Source organism: Vipera berus (genome assembly GCF_964194415.1).
Source record: "Vipera berus genome assembly, chromosome: 3".
Lineage (NCBI taxonomy): Eukaryota > Metazoa > Chordata > Lepidosauria > Squamata > Viperidae > Vipera > Vipera berus.
Genome location: NC_138204.1, coordinates 46,963,856 through 46,980,896, shown reverse-complemented (window position 1 = coordinate 46,980,896; position 17,041 = coordinate 46,963,856). Strand labels below are relative to the sequence as shown.

At 36.7% G+C, this 17,041-nt stretch overlaps 1 protein-coding gene across 2 annotated transcripts in view; it reads left to right on the top strand.

Annotated features, from left to right (window-relative positions):
* Positions 1-12,370, top strand: part of ATP2B4 (ATPase plasma membrane Ca2+ transporting 4) — a 169,951-nt gene extending 157,581 nt beyond the window's left edge. For both annotated transcript variants that reach the window (XM_081324499.1, XM_081324500.1), the window contains one exon: positions 3,885-12,370. In XM_081324499.1, coding sequence (XP_081180625.1) covers positions 3,885-4,190 — 306 coding nt within the window. In that variant the 3' untranslated portion in view covers positions 4,191-12,370. The remainder of the gene's footprint in view (positions 1-3,884) is intronic.
* Positions 12,371-17,041: the final 4,671 nt, after the last annotated feature.

Here is a 17,041-nt window from a genome sequence, read left to right as displayed (position 1 = left end):
GCGGCACTCGGGATTCGACCCGCCAAACTGCCGACCTTCTGATCGATAAGCTCAGCGTCCTAACCCACTGAGCCACCGCGTCCCTCTTTGTAATATTACAGTTTCCAAATTTGACATAAATAAACAGATCAGTCAAATGGATGAATTGTGATTAATTGTTACAAGAAATAACAATTTCAGGATAAACATTTCAGGATAAATATTTCAGTAGGTTTTGGCCGTGATAGCTGAATGGATCTTCTATATTTAAAGTAAGCTGTATTTTTAGTTTTAGGATCCTGAGTGCAGAAGAAAGGAAATTATTATTATCAGAAGTTGCATACAAAGCTTTAGGCATCCCTAGTCCAATTGTATATTTCAATGAATCCCTAACAGAAGCTGACACAAGCTGTACATGATACAAAGTAAACATTACATTCTTTCACAAATTTGAATAGTATTTCAGTTGATCCAATCTTTGTTTTATTTTATTGTGAAGTTGTTAATAAGTCCCCAAATATGGTTGACATTACATCTCTAGTTAGGTGGAAGAAAAGTTACTGAACAAATACTGTCTTTTATAATCTCTGAAATTGTAATAGTTGTTCTTTCTACGTTCAACAACCATGGGCTCCTCTAAGAGCTACCTGAGATTGGAATATGAAGCTAATTCACTATCACAAAGACTATTTTTTAAAAATCTCTAAATGCACACATGCTCAGTTGCCAAGGTCAGAAGCATGTTAAAATATGGAAGTTACATGGACTGCTGAAGTAAGGGCAAGACTGAAAGACAGAAAATTCTCTGCTAGAACTGCCTCTAGTTTGGTCAGATCTGCAAAACAGAACCTACAGATCAATGCAAAAACCTGCTGTAAATTTTGGCATGAATAGGACTATTTTTTTTATCCACGGTACATGATTGCTTATGTTAGAATTATCTATAAGAGAGAATTGTCAGCAGGAACTTTTTCTGAAGATGGTTCAAAGTATGCAAAGAAATCCTTGATATGCCGGAAACATTTTGGAACAATGTTTGTTGGAACAAAATCTGAAGTGTTTTTTTTTAAAAAAAAAAATCATTGAACTATACAATCTACCTAGGTATGCCTAAACATTTGATTATTGTTAATCATCACTTAGCATAGAAAGAATCAGAGGAGGAAGACATAGTTAGACAATTGAGTTATAAAACATTTTTTGGATTGATTGATGTAACCTGGCTTTATTTTATGTCAGTTTAAGGCAGCATACATACTTAATGCTTCCATCTCCTATTTTACCCACAACATCCATGTGAACTGGGCTGGGTTGAGACATGACTGGGAAAGTAATCCAGGTGGCTTCTGTTTCATGGTCTTCTGCTTTCTAGTTTGGCATCAGAGTTGGTTGCACGAACATAATAGATTCATATATTATACTTTGCTTAACCAGGTTTATTAAAGAATACAATCACAGGTGGTTTCATGCAACACACTAAGACATAGAGAGTAAAATAGAATCAAATATATCTTAGCACATTGTATCAATATGAGCAAAACTGAGAGAAAATTTCATGTTATGAAACTAACATAAGGGTTGGATTTGCATGTTGGGCATTAAGTATTTTTGGCCCTGAAAGTGTTTAATTAATTAGATTCATGGTTTAATTCAATCAGCTGAAATGATATCAGATTTGGAGATGTCTTTATACCATTAATATTAAATATGTTGGAAACTTCTTAATATTTTCAGGTAGTTTAAATCAGACTTCGCCACTTTGGATACCGAAACCCTATTTCTGGCTTCTTTGCAAAGTATAATCCTTATAGCCCTATTTGAAAGACTGTCTGTTTCAGTACAAATCTATCATAAAGATGTCCAGGGAGGTTCCTTCTAAATATGCCTCTGCTGGCAGAGGTCTATTCATCTGGCATACTCTCAGACAGTACAAGGCGTTCTTGGAAGTTGTGTTTGTTCTCTTTCTTTATAAGAGTATTCAAAATGCCTATTTTATCCACTCTTTTTAAACTTATTTTAATTTGCATTTTATTAGTAGTTGTTTCAAATGCAGTAGGAAGCTGAAGAATGAAGAAATAAATAGCAGAGAAGCACCCTGCTGGAGGAATTCTTCCCCCCCCCCTTTTTATTTTCTTTCTGCACTACAATCACATTGCCTCCAATATTTTTGTCATAATCACAGTGCTTTAACTCTGGCTGGTAGGCAAGAGAGCTGCAGAAAGAAAGCAGTGGATAGAAAAGGCATTAAGCATTGTCCTATGACCAGCAGCATTACCCCATCTTGTGTTACTGGAAGTTGCTTTCCAGTACTGTTTTTCAGAGAAGCATTAACAACTAATATATGGATACATAAGATATCCAAGTAAAATGTAAATGTAGCAAGAGAAGACAATCCCATTGTGTTCCTTTAAAATGTCATTTTCAAAATACTGTGGAGTCTTTTAAATAAATTAATATAATTATGTATGTTATACTGCTGGATTGCCATAAGAGATTGAAAATGTTGTGCAAATTTGTTGCCACCTACCTACCTACTTCTGAGAACTGAAGAAGGGTTTGGAGAAGGCTTTTAAGTGTTGCTGCCACTGTATTTGTCATTATGATTAATTGGATATAATTTTTTCCCTATAAATATGCCTGAACAGTTATTTGAGATTCATTACACCATTTTGGTTTGTTTTAGCTCATCAGTGCATAAAATGTGGATTGCATTAAGAGGCACCATTTTAATTTGCTTTGGGGATATGTTTTGCATCCAAGTCTTGGTGGAATGCTGATAATATTGCCTATATTTAATGTATGTATGGTTAATATGAACAATAGCAAGCTTTGATCATCATGTTTGATATGTTGATTTGAGGGAGCATGATTTTCGCAGCAACATGATTCATCACGCAGAGGGAAGATGTCTGAATCCCAATATCAGTAATGCTTTTTTGGTATGCATATATGATTTATATTATTTCTGTGACCGAAGAAACTGTGATCAGAAGAATGAATGGAAGGACAGAAATGTCTTAAGTCTGAGTCAGACACTATCAAAATAACCAAAGAATTATTAAGAGCATGGGATTTTGTGACCTCATTCATTTCCATCTTCCCTAAATTTCAGCTGTTGGAAACTCTGCAGGGTAACTTGTAGCCTATGGGCATTTGTTGCCTTACTCTTACCTTTAAACATTAGTGTCACAAGCTCAGAGAAACGATGGGCTCTTTCCCAGAGCAGCAGTGAGTGCTGGACATCCCGTTGAACAAGCGGTCTATTAACTGCTCTTGGAAATGAGTGGCCAGTTTCCAACCTCAAGAGCTCCTAACCTGGACTCCAGTTTAATAGCCTCCTTACTACTGCATGCTCACTGATATGCTTATCATTCTGCTTGGATTTGCTACAGTACACAGTCTTGACCATTTTTGTGTGCAACACATTTCAGCCAATTAAATCTTTATAGGTTTGGGAATTGAAAAACAGCACCATCTTTTTCCACCCCAATTTTGCCTTGAAGCAAATCTGCACTTTGAGAATGTGTATTGTTTTAATTGCTTTTGAGCTGCTCCATTTGGATAGTTTTGTTGAAGAACAACTGTGCTTTGAATGTCCATGCATTTCAAAATTACTGCTGGAAATGTGACGTGTCTTTTCTTGCAGCTCCTGAAGCCTCCTGGTAGTTGGTTGCCCAATCACATGTACGGTGCCTGACTTTTGACCATTGTGGTCATCCTAGTTCTCCATATATACGCTTTCATATTGATATATATATATTGTTCAAAACTATTATAGTTTTGTTGTTTTTGTTATATTTATTGCATTCTTCCTCCCCCTGAAATCCTTAAAGACTGCCTCTTGCTATCACTCACTTTTGTATCTGCTTGTTTTTATTTTCATCCCTCATCTTCCTGTGGCATAGATCAAGGTGGTGAATGCGTTCCGTAGCTCCCTGTATGAAGGCCTCGAGAAACCCGGATCCAGAAGCTCCATTCATAACTTCATGACTCATCCAGAGTTCATCCTCGAGGAAGACGAGCCTGAGACCCCATTCCTCGATGGCACTGATGAAGACTTGGAAGCTGAAGAACTTAAAAAGCAAAGTGAAGAGAGCCCAGGGGAGTCCTCACCCCTCAACACAAATAACAATGCAACGGACAGCAATATAGCTGAGGACACCATGCCAGAGCCAGAAAGCCCTTTACACAGCTTCGAAACATCAGTTTGATCTCTGAACTTTGACCTTCCTGCTTCCCCTTTCTCTAGGCAACATAGGCACCAATATCTGACCATACACTGCAGCTACTTTGGCCAATTTCCTCTCCATCCTCTCTATGATTTCTTGGCTGCAGAAACCCTGGTATCACCTGGGTAGAGTTGTATTTTCAACAAATTGTTTGGCAAAGGTGCCTCCCTCATGAAAGAAATTACCAGTGTGATCATCATCTTCTCAAGTTGGGTACCACATGTCTGTAGTAGTAATTTTTCTCCTTGCTCAAGTTATATGCTTAAATAGAAATGCTCTAGATTCCCTTTAAAAGTTTGATGTATAGCATCTATGGCACAGTTGCAAGATATTTCCTTAATTTTGTTTATGGAATCAGAATCCTAGATGCTTTTAAATGTTCTTGGGAAGATGACAATGAGTGTCATGGGAATGTTTTTAAAGGGGAGGGGGTGATCTGAGTAAGGAGTTAGATGTGAACCCAGTCTTCCACAGAGCAAGCTGGGGAAGAACTAGTATCCATCCTTTTACTATTTTGTTTCTATTATCTCTTTGTTTCCAGGATAGTGTCAGTCACAAAAGATAAGGAGGAATATAGACAGTCTTAAAATACATATTTTTAAAGAGGAATAAAGCTAATCATAAGGAGATACAACAGTGCCATATATCCTGAGAGAATTAAATGTTAAGGGATTTGTTTTTTAATGAAAAAAATACTTTTTATGATTTTAGATCGAAATATTTTGGAATTATATATTACCTGAGATGTGTAAGATGTTTATGTATTACATATTATTTGTTTAATTGGAATTTCATCGTCCTGAATATTAGGTGAATATGTCATCAGTAAGGTGAACATCTCAATCCTCTGATTCCAAATAAGATGGAACAAGTATGAGCTTATTACTTCTGCCCAATTTTTATTTGGACAATTAGAAGGAGCCAGTTCTTTGGAGAGTGAAAGTATAAAGGCCAGCTCTAATAAGAATCTGATAGTTCTTACAGTTTTTTTACTGCATTTTGAATGCTGAAGAATGAAAAAGTAACAGGAAAATGTCTTGGCCACAAATATATACACAAATTGTTTTCGTGTGTATGGAAAATCTAAATGAATCAGTTCTGTATATTTGGGTTAAATTGTGTAGCATTGTGGCATAAAGCACTTTCCTCAGTTGATAAGAATAAGATTCACCCTGATTCTTGTTATAGGCTTTCCCTTTTTTGCATCTTGTACGGAAAGGATACTTGCTGGTCTCATCTTGATTCAATTGCAATATTGAGATGCTGTTCTAGTGGGAGTCACTGTTTCACCCTTACGGACCATAGCCATATGCGGAGCAAATAGGATGTCCTGCTGAAATTGCTTGTATAGAATTTCTGCAAGAATAGTGGGGCATCTAACCAAACATGCACTAATCTGGACCCTTATGTCAGTTGACAATGCTTTTCTTGGAAAAGACTACCTGGAAACAAAGAGAATCTAACTTTTCCTACTTCTTTTAGAAGTTTTTATTGTCTGGCCATCTTCCTAGCATTCAAATGTATGCCTATTTTTGCTGGAAATTGGGTTTTTTTTTAATATCTTTTCCCTTTCCTTTGGAAGAACGCACAGCAGAAACTCCTGTGCCTTGTCTAAGCACTGCCCAAAGCACTGCCTGTCATATTTTAGTCCAGTACTTTGCCAAGAGATAAGTGTTCCTTAAGCAAAGACAAAACGAACGCAGAAGGAAAGTAAATTGTCTCTTGATTCGACCCTTTAAGCCCAAAACCTTCTACCTGATTAATTGGTCATTGAATTTCATCCTGGATTCAAGATAGACTGATGAAGATTCCTTTTCCATAGCTGTTCTTTTCCAGGGTTGCTACAAAGAGGGCTTGTATGCTGGGCTCAGCAAACTGCCATTATCTGGAAAAAAAATGCCTGCCCATGTTCCACCCTCTGAGTTGCAAATAAGGCCCTGAGTCATTCTCATTCTCCTTCCTTTCAGATACATCACTTCATTCCTTTAATCTGAACTATATAGATTGGGAAGACTTAGGGAGGAGAGCTCCGTTTCTTGTTGTGCAAACTATCAGATAAGGGGGAAGGGGTCCCCTTTTCATTTCATTTCATTCTGTTCCAAAACATTGCAATGCTTTGAGGTCATTTTTCTATTTTAAATACTTGCAAAAACAAAAGGGGGGTGTTAGGCACCTGCGTGAATATTTGTGAATTGTTTGGGGGAGGGTATACTGATCTTATTTTTATGTTTGGGTGGTTTTTTTAATTCAAAAGTTTTTGGAAAAAGAAGAAACTCACTCCAACTATCTGTAATTGACAGATTGCAGTGAGGTATCTGGCCTACGTTTTTATCCATTTTTTTCCTTTTTTCTGTCTAGTTTCCTCAGGGGACGGGATAATTATATAAATATTATGCAAAAAATATATAGTTTTCTTTAGATCAGAAACGTATATTTTAAAGTCAGCCATATGTATTTTGTTTAAAAGAAACAAAGCTGTGAGTTACGTAACTGCAGTGGAATGTAGTCACATGGCTGGCAGTGGAAAATGAATGTTTGGTCAGACTCTTGTCAGCTTCCTTTCTCTGAATAGCCCTCTTTGTAATAAAGTCAGTTGTGTTATACAAAACTGTTTTTATATAAATTATGTTGATATGGCAACATGGCTTAAAGTATAAGTGTTATGACCGTGCATACATTTTTAAATGTAAAATAGTTGAGTTTTTTCCAATTTAGTTTTGGTTATAAAATTGGCTGAAGTTATTAAAGACCTGTAGTATATGCCGCCATGAGAGAGGACTTAAGATGAAAGCAAGGAGTCTATTTACAGATTTATGGATGCGCACACTCGCCCATTGGCCACCTTGCTGGTTCCGTTAAGACTTTTGATCCTCTTCCTAGGGAAAAAGAGGGATTTCTTTTCAATTAAATCCTTCCTTATGTCAAAATAGTTGAACAGTTCTGTCCAAAGTTGACTGCATCAGCCATCTGAGAAAAGGCAAGTAAACCCAGTTCAGCAAAGATCAGCTCTTCTGTACAAAGTGCACACTTTATTTTATTTTATGCATTTTATTTTTACCCTATGCAGCATTCTTCTGGATGTAGCTAGCATCCAAATAAAGTGGTTCCTGCACACAACTCCACTTATAAGTGTAATCTATCCTTGCTGGATTGGAGTGGTGTTAGATGATAATTTCTTACAACAGTAAGTATGCCGTTAGAAACAAAACAACCTTTGCAGGAAGCAAATGATAATGGGAGGGAGAAATAATTCAAGATTGTGCCATGCCAGATGGAAGATGAGGTAGTATCCTCTTGTGCATATTGTTATGCTTGGGATGATTTATTAAAAAATGAAATGGACCCTAGAGCAGTTTTTCATTTGTTTCTTAATAATAGGAACATAGTGTTTTTGTTAAACAAATTGGCACATTGGTACCAAAGACATTACATTATTTGCTACGTGCAGTGAAAAATATCCATTTTCAGGAGCTAAAATTGTGCAATTGGTTCTTTTTATTCCATTGCACAGAAATCTAGTTTATTTTTTTTAAAGCTTTGTGCAATAAGTTTTAGGAAAATATTATTTTAAAAGGCATTTCTAAGAGGAAAAGAAATCTAATTGTAATTTTAGCCATGGGCAATCTAAATGAAGATTTATACCATACCAATATGTTTTGGTAATATTTGAACAGAAGTATAAAACTGAGTGTTCATTAAGCTTTTGAACTAAGGACCAACACGAACACCCATTATAACAGGAAGCAAGTCCACTAAAGATCTCCAATAATTCCAATTCAATGACCACATTTTTAAAGAAGTATTTTTTAATAGATCAGTATTTGCTGAGCACTCCTAATTCACCTTTTTTTTCTGACCCACCAGAGCTCTTGATGAAATTATAGCAATTGTTGGGATGGTTATAGCCCTAAGAACAGGCACAGCTTTAAAAAGTACAGGAAGGCAATTACAGCTTCTAGATGTGTCATAGAAGTCTTCTATGAATAAGCTTCACCAGACTATAACTCTTTATGAGGGTCTTCTTGATGGAGGATTCTTGGACATTTAGCTCTACTACTAAAGAGAGGAAATAAATAGAACTCTCACTTAAGTCCATGATGCTTTTAGAATTGCTTCAATATTACAATCAATATAGCTGCACACTAATACTCTATTCTACTTTTTGTTGTGCTTCGTAGCTGGCAATGTTCCTGTTAACCAAAAATAAAACGAGTCCAGTCTACAGATTCATGTGCCCTTTAAACCCATGGCTAAGACTACTTGTTCAGGTTTTTTTTTTCCTGTCCACAAATACATACATATACAGTATTAACATAAATACTGCATATATATTTATTTAAATCTCTTCAAAAGCATGCATATAAGAATTTTAAGTTTCCCCTTTTTCAATAACTAGTATAATAAGCAATGGTATTTTTGTATTAAAAAAGAAAAAGACAAAACAAAAGACTGAATATTATATGGTATGCATGACAAAATGGTTTTTAAAAAGTGTGGTTTCAAAGCAATATGTACCCTGGTGTGTTTGCCATATTCTAGAGTCCAGCTTAAAGTGCACCTGATCTGTAATAGCATTTTTATATTATTTAATCTCTATGTACAATGTTTTGCATGTATTTATATGGTTCTTGGGATTTTTTTTCTTTTTACTTGTTTGGTAAAGAATAAAGAGAGGGATGGGGTTGGCATGATTGACAAAAGTTTTTTCTGTACATTTGAAACTTTAAATATAGATAATGCTCTGATTGGAAACATTGCAAGGAAATTAAGCTAAGAAAGGGAAAGGGTTTCGAATTAATAAAGCTTGTTTTGCTGTTAAGCAGAATCAATGCACAAGTGCATGGAGAGAATAAACTGTGCCCACATGTAATTGTGATGTCTTCAATATGTGTCCCATTAGTTTATAAACTGATCATCTACTGAAGCTGCAATAGTATGAATTATTATAAAATATTAGCTTGGATCAAATTTGTAGTGTGAAAATTATACACTTTTTAAAAGCTGACATGATTTTTTAAAAAAAAAATATCTCAGATAGGTAATTGCACAAAACATTCTGTGTCAGTTTTCCCATCTCTGAGTAAGGTCCAGAAAAAGCTACCAAATTCTAGCCCAGGCTAAAGATCCATGCCAACAACACATGCAAAATTTCAAATGAATATTTTAAGGTGGAAAAGGCAGAATGTTTTGCAAATTTAAATTTAGACTATTGCCAGTTCATATGTTATACTTTTGTCATGAACTTTTTCAATGGCTGAACTTGTTTTTGTATCTGGCAATATATTACATGAATATATAACATCATATCCAGAGTGCGTATAGGTTATTAAAAAGAATACTTAGTGAACATTGCCATGGCTTTTATTGTCCTGTTGCACAATATGGTTATACTGAAACAAAGCTTCAATGTGATATTTTCTAAAAAGTATAATGTTTATGTGAGACCTTCATATTTTGGACAGAAAGGTCTTTAGAAAAAGCCCTCATTCAGTGGAAAAAAAAACCTTGATCAAGCATCCTTAATGAGAAGGACTTGAAGCTGTGTTATAGGAAAACTGGAGAAAAGGTTTGATTAGGAATACACCCTGGTTCAGTAGTGTAGTTCTACAGGAGAAGCAGCTAAATATAAGGCCGTGCTTTAAAGAATAATTTAAGTAATTAAAATGTTAAAGATAATTAGAAAGGACGTAAAGAGTAAAGGCAGAATCCAGTGTATGTAAGAAGAGGGAAATTCTACTTGGAGGAGCAGCATAAATGAGAAAGTTAAGATTCAGTGAGCTTGCTGCAAGTAAGCTAACCCATCCCCATCAGTCATTTTATCCACATTGATTGCGCATTAGAAACGTCTTTTATTGTTAAAATTGGCAACTTTCATTCAAATGAAGGGCAGGTTATGATTTTTAAAAAAACAGACAAAAACAGTACAAATAGTCATAATAACAACCTAGCAAGGGAACCCTTTAAAAGTTGAACAACAGTTACTGCTTTTGAACTGAATATGGGAAACCATAATCTTTTTGAGACTTTAGTGGTTCTTGTCTGTGGTTACTCTCAAGTTTCTTTGCTGATTTATTTAAATGTGTGGGGAAAAATCTGCCTAGGTAGATTTATCAGGTTCTTTTCTTAAGGAAAAGTTTTCTCCAACCACACTGTACATTTGGAAAGTAAAATTGGGGTAAATAATGTAGCATACCATTTGCTTCCTGAGACCACACACTTAGGTGTATGTGCTTAAATATGCTGTTTTCAGTAGAATCTTGTGCAGTTTGGCTGGTTTGGTTTGGTTTGAGACGTCTAGGCTGCTCCTTAAGCCAAAACAGCATGATTAAAAAAGATAACCAGTCAAATGAATTGGATAGCATAATACAGAAATCTGCTCTCTTTAAAACCAGCAAAGCAGTCTAAATAGGGCAAAGTATTTGTAGAAATTGCAAAACTTTCTAGAGATTTCCAGAGAACCATAAGTTTCTTCTACAAGATATCCATTTCTGATAAACTCTGAAGGAAACACCTTTACTAAAATACAGCATGGCATATAAATGTCACCAAAGTTATCTTTGCTTCCAAAAACATCAAGTAAATTTAAACACGATACGATTATTCAAACTGGATGCATTCCTATGCATTCCTAGGTGTCTTTTCTATGCTACCACACAAAACCAAATTAAAATTCACATGTCAGTCATCTGTTATCTGTAGTGAACGTGTTCTGTGGTTATTTGTTTCTGTACCATTGGTGCTCCTTTACATGGCATAGTTTTATCAGATGTGAAAGCTGCCATTTTTGTGCCTTCCAACCAGCCCACCATTGCCTAGGTATGCTGATCTGTCTTCTGCAGATTTGGTAACACTAGCTATTTGCAATTACTGTTCCTTGAATTGCATGTTTTAAAAAATGTATCAAGATATTAAGGTCCTAGCCAATCCTAGTAATATACCGTATTTGGACTCAGATTTCTGAGAGAGAGAGAGAAATAGATGTATATCTTGAATATCTCTGTATGGATAAGTGGATGTATACTAATTGCCCTCTTAAATTTTACACATTTGGTAGCATTACAGATACAATTTTGCCTCTGTACCATTCTATTTTGAACTACAAATATGGAGGTTTTCTGCCTTACCAGAGGCTTCTATATCAGCAGAGGCACTCTGAATTACTGTTCTGAAAAAAGCAGATTTCTAAATTATAAGAAGAGCCTCCAAGAGGTTGCACAAGCAATTTCTGTCAAATACATGAAGGCTGATGATTGGAAGGAACAGAGCTACTGTTCTTCTTCCCATCCTGTCCTGGGTAGATGCCATGTATTCCCAAATGCCTGAAAAGGGCCATTGAAAAATAAAGTATATGCAGACAGTTCACTAATAGACATCCATTTTAAAAGAATAACAGAACAACAGAGTTGGAAGGGACCTTAGAGGTCTTCTAGTCCAACCCCTGTTCAAATAAGAGAACTTATATCCTTTCAGACAAATGAATGTCTAATCTCTTCTTAAAAACTTCCAGTGATGGAGCATTCACAACTTCTGAAGGCAAGCCATTCCATTGGTTAATTGTTCTATCAGGAAATTTGTTATTTCTAAGTTAGTTCACTCCTTAATTAGTGTCCATCAAAAGACATGCCTTTGAATCGGTTAAATAAACTCTAGTATTAATGCAGAGGGCGTTATGTGTTTTTTTAAAAAAAATAATTCTTTGTGAAAAGAAGAGATCTGAGGAGATAGTAAGAAAATATCCAAATTATATTAGATATCAATGTATGTTTTTGAGTTAATTGATTTCATCAGACAAAACTAAAACTAGATCCAATTAAATAGAACTGCAATATCTTGCATTGACCTTAGTGTTTCTCTTGATCTTCATTGTTGCAGAATCATTTTTTGTCCTTTGAGAAAACAAAATCATTTCTTATTTTTTTGGCTAATTTGTTAGCTGCTTTTGGGCCTTGCCATTAGCTAAACTCAGCTTCCCAACCTGTTTCATTGATTGGCTGGTGTAAATTTTTAGAAAATTGTATTGTAATGCCTTGTTCAGCCCATTAATTTGCCTTCTTTTAAACAAAAATTGGACCAAGTGGATCATTGGACTGCCTCAATTTGTGACATGAATGAATAATAATTATGAATAAAGGTGAAATTGAGCAAAGCCTCAATAGATATCAGTGCCAAGTATTTGCTGCCTTTGTCCTTGATGTCTGTCATTGTCATTTGGTCCTGCATAGTGTAACACTGACAAATCCAGACTGAACTTGTGAGGCCATCCATTTATGGGCAAGCATTTTTTTAATATTGTAAATAAAAAGATACAAAAAATGAAGCCCATTTCTTTTTCACTTCCTGGTATGTTCCTGGTTTCTGGATGTATCCAACCTCTGCTCTGATGGCTGATTCTCCTTAATCTCTTGTTCCAAAAATGTGCATATCTGTAATTCACAATTTAGGATGTGAGGAATCTCATTCAAAATTACAGGATAGTGCTGTATGTATCTAGTGTGTCCTTTCACAATTTTTTTTCCTTAACCTAGTTTTCTTTAGATGTATTAGACTTCAATTGGCTCCACTTACCAGATGGGCTCATAAGGAATCCCTTTTATATTGGATTGTTGTTTATCTTTCATGCTAAAAGGCAAGAAAAGATTCTTTACTAAATGGGGTTATTAAAAGAGCATTTAAAATTAGCAAGTGTCAAATGGTTTTGGAAGTTATTTGGCTTCAGTGCCAAAGCTAAGTACATATGTACTTGCTCTGTTTACTTCAGCTCCCAAATTTTTAAACATGGCCAGTAATTTTGAGAATTAAAGTCAACACATCAGGATGGGGTCCAGGTTGGGGAAAGCTGGAGTGGAGGTATTAGAAATCTGTCCAATATTTCCTTTACAATGCAAGGATTAGTTGAAACAAGATGGTGGGCTCAATGGAAAGTTAAGTCAACATATACACTGTGAAAAAGCACAAAATGAAGAATGTATCAATGCCTAATGTGAAAGGAAATACTTTAATTCTCCCAGTACATTCTTACAATGTAAGAAAGGGGCTTTCAAATGCTGCTGTTAAATACAGAACTCCACCAAGTAAGGATACTCTTAAAAATTAAACCAGGAAGAAATCTGCTTATGAGAGTTGAACAATGACCTAGATGACTATTACCAACTCTGATTGTCAATGCAGCTAGAGGCTGAAAACCCAATAAGGAAAACCTTACTCTTGCAACATCAGAAGTGGGAGCATGGCCACAGTTATCTTCTGACTTGTTTTCAGTGCCTAGGAGTCTCTGAAGTGCTGTGAGTCTAATATGCCTAATATATTTTTGATCTCAACTTGGGCAAGATGAAATTTTGAAATGAATAATTAATTGCCTGCAATCTACTCTGCTGACCCTATTAACATTTTTTTAAATATGTCCTATAATTTGGCTTGTGCTGTGGCTCAACTTCTGTCTATTCTGCCCTGTAAATTGTGAAAGAGGCATCTCTATGTCTGGGTGTTTGTATGTGCCTCACATCCCTTCATTGAATATTGGTCTGTAAGTCAAAACGTAATAAAAGGATTGGTAATTTGAATAGGCTTTTCGGCTTGGATCATTGAACACAGAGAAATAAGCCAGTTTTGTTGATCACACAGCCTCTATGATAGTGGGCCACCTGGCTTGTGCCTCCTTGCCTAGGTAGAAATGAGCTGAATCAAAAGCTGTCAGGGACAGAGGTTTCCAAATTTAAATACAACTTGATGTATTCTATCAAATGTAGAACCTGTTGCTGTTTGGTATTATCTATCTAGCCAAGCAGTCTTTTTTTCCAATTTCTATTGTGACAAATACTAATAAGGTGGGTGAAATGCTTCATCTAAATTTTCATTTCTTGTTGAATTTAATGATCCTAATCTAGTTGAAATGCAGTTTTTTAGCTCCTTTCAAAATCTTGTAACCCGATTTAAAGCAACAAATGATACTGTTAAGCAAATTAAAATACACAAATTTTACCAATGGAAAGCTTTTTCTGAGCCACACTTCCCTCACTTTGTTATTACAATTATGCAGATTATTTGAAAGAAATTATTTTAAAAATGCTTCAGATGCAGCTTTCAGTAGGATGTGGAGAAATTGCAGCAGCAACTTTACAAGACAATAAGAACTGCAAACAACCACAGAACGCACATCCTGTCTGAATAAGAAAGAAGTAGCCACATTAATGACCTAGATCCTTCTGAGAACAAAAACTCAGTACTGTATTTTTTTATTTTATTTTTTTGCTTATTAAAGTCAGAGGACTATACATGGTGGCTCATATACTGCAAAGTAGAAGAGTTCTCCAGTCTTGGCACCTAGGTTCTCAAACTAGGAATACCAGCAAATAGTGACAATTTTAAAAAAGCCAGAATGCTGAGAAAACTTTGTCCCTTGTTTGACTGAACTAACCTGTAGTTGACATTGCAATTGTGCCAATTTTGAAAATACCTGAAATGTAACTTAAAATGTAATAATTTAATTGAAGTGGTATAATGGGAAAAAATGAGTTTTAGTCATTGCATCAGTTTGGATCGAAAATAATTCCAATCCTCTGAAGGGAAGCTTTATTAAATTGCTTCAGGCTGCAAATATCATTCTGATGCTAGTAACGAACTCATTCTCCCAGAATAAACCTTTCGAAATTGTAATAGCACTATATCCAAGCAAGATATCTTGAGGAAACTAAGTTTACAGCCTGTGTCTTCCTCATGCAAACACCAAATCTTAGATACAGCTTCCAGAAGCACTCGCAAAATTACTGCTTGAATTGCATTTTTAGACACAAGTGTCAAACTCGCCGCGTCACGTGAGTTTTTTCACATTGCCGGAGCTGGAGTGGGTGCAGTATCCGTATGATGCAACCAGCCAGTGGGTCGGCGATTTGACACCCTTGTTTTAGGACATACAGGTAGTACAATGGTAATTGGAATCAGGACCTCCACTGCTAAGTGACTTAAAGTGCAACGTACCCACACCAGCTTAGAACTGCAGTTCTGGTGGTTACAATCGTAGTTATTAAGTGAATCCTGTATGGTCATTAGGCACATCACATGATCTACCATTTGTGACCTGCCAGTTTCCCTGGACTGCTTGTTGAAAGCTGGCAACAAAGGTCAATGGAAATGCTGCAATGGCTACAAGCCACCTCAGTATCATCATAACTTCAGTCACCAAGTGAATGGTTATCAACTAAGCATTATGGAACAGTGATGGTGAACTTTTGCCTAATTTGACTTTACTGGAGTGTCACCTCCACTCAAAACAATTCTCTATGCCCCTCCCCCCTTGCACATCTAGGCCATCCTGAAGAGTGGCACTCGGCAGCAGGGCCAAGGCTGGGCCTGAAGTAAAAGCCTAGACCTCAACTTCAGCTCTAGCACCACTGCTGCCACTCGAAAAGTTTGCCTTGCATCTACCCCAAGGCACAATTGCCCTCAGAACCCAGCACTCCCCAGGATTTGCCACATCACCTACCTTCAGATGGTGATCTCTTTCTGTTGACAAGCCCCACTTGCCTACTCAGGACTGCTCCTGGGTAAGCACAATGCCTCCTTGGAGCAGCTTTGGATTATGCTCTTCCATGGCCTTTACAGCCTCCAAAAGCATGCCCCATTCTCATGCAATTTTCAGACTCTGGAAGCCACACAAGAGCATACTCCTCTCACAGGATTTCGGAGGGTCTGGAGACCTCACAAGAGCACTGTCAGGTCTTGCCAGACCCGGCTTGGCGCCTCACAGACATCATGCCATCAAAGGCTAGAAAGGGGAGTTAGGATAAATGGGCAATAAAGCTGTGTGTGCATGTGATGGGAAATAGGGAGGGGAGAATGACAGGTGATAAAGACCAGAGAAGCTTAGTACCAGTTTGCACCGGAATCCAGGCACCTTGAGAAAGAATGCCTATTGCCCCAAAACATCTCAGCAAGGTCCGACTGACTGAAGACATGAGGGGGGGGGGGAGGATTGGGATGAGGGGAAAGCTTTCTGTATCTTAAGCATGTGAAATCCAGAGCTAGCCTGACATTACTACAGCCAACATCTTTTTAATAAAAGAAACTTGCTTCAACCCCATGGAGTCGAGGGTGGTTCTTTCCTAAAGGATCAGATTGGGGCAGGTCTGTCAAGCACACCACATTGTTGTGGGGCCTCCACAGCCTCCAAAAATTATGTGAGAACTGGGTTTGCTTTCAAGAAGTTTTTGTGTTGAACACTGGTGTGTCCAAAAAATAATTTGTGTCAAAGATTTGCCATTTGGATACACAAGCTTAATTCCAGTTTTATTTCTTACAATGCTTGTCTGCCAAGCATGTCACTTAGGGGCTAGGTGTGCCTCTGGTATATAGGAATGGAATTATCTATACATTTATTATTTTTATAAATAATTCAAGGTGGAGAACACGCCTAATGCTACTTTCTCCTATTTTCTTCTCAACAATCCTGAGGTGGGGTGGGTTGAGAGAGTAACTGGCTCAAATCACCTAGCTGGCTTTCATAGCTAAGGTGGGACTTATGGTCTTCTGATTCTAGCCTGGTTACCATTCTCAGTTTGACATTCATGAACTGTTCCACATAAAGCAGAAAATGAAATAATGGACATGTAGCAGTCAGGCACTTGAAACCTGTACAGAATGTTTCACAGGACAAAAGCTCATACTGAAAAAGTTGTAACCAGCTGCAAAATGCAACTGTGTCTGAGAAAGCAGCCTCATGTGAAAGATGTTTGTAACATGAGTAATCAAATTTGCATTCCTGATGCTAAAGTTGAATAGTTAATAAATTAAAACCACACCAAATTAAGGTCTTAACAGCTTGCCAAAATTACCCCAGT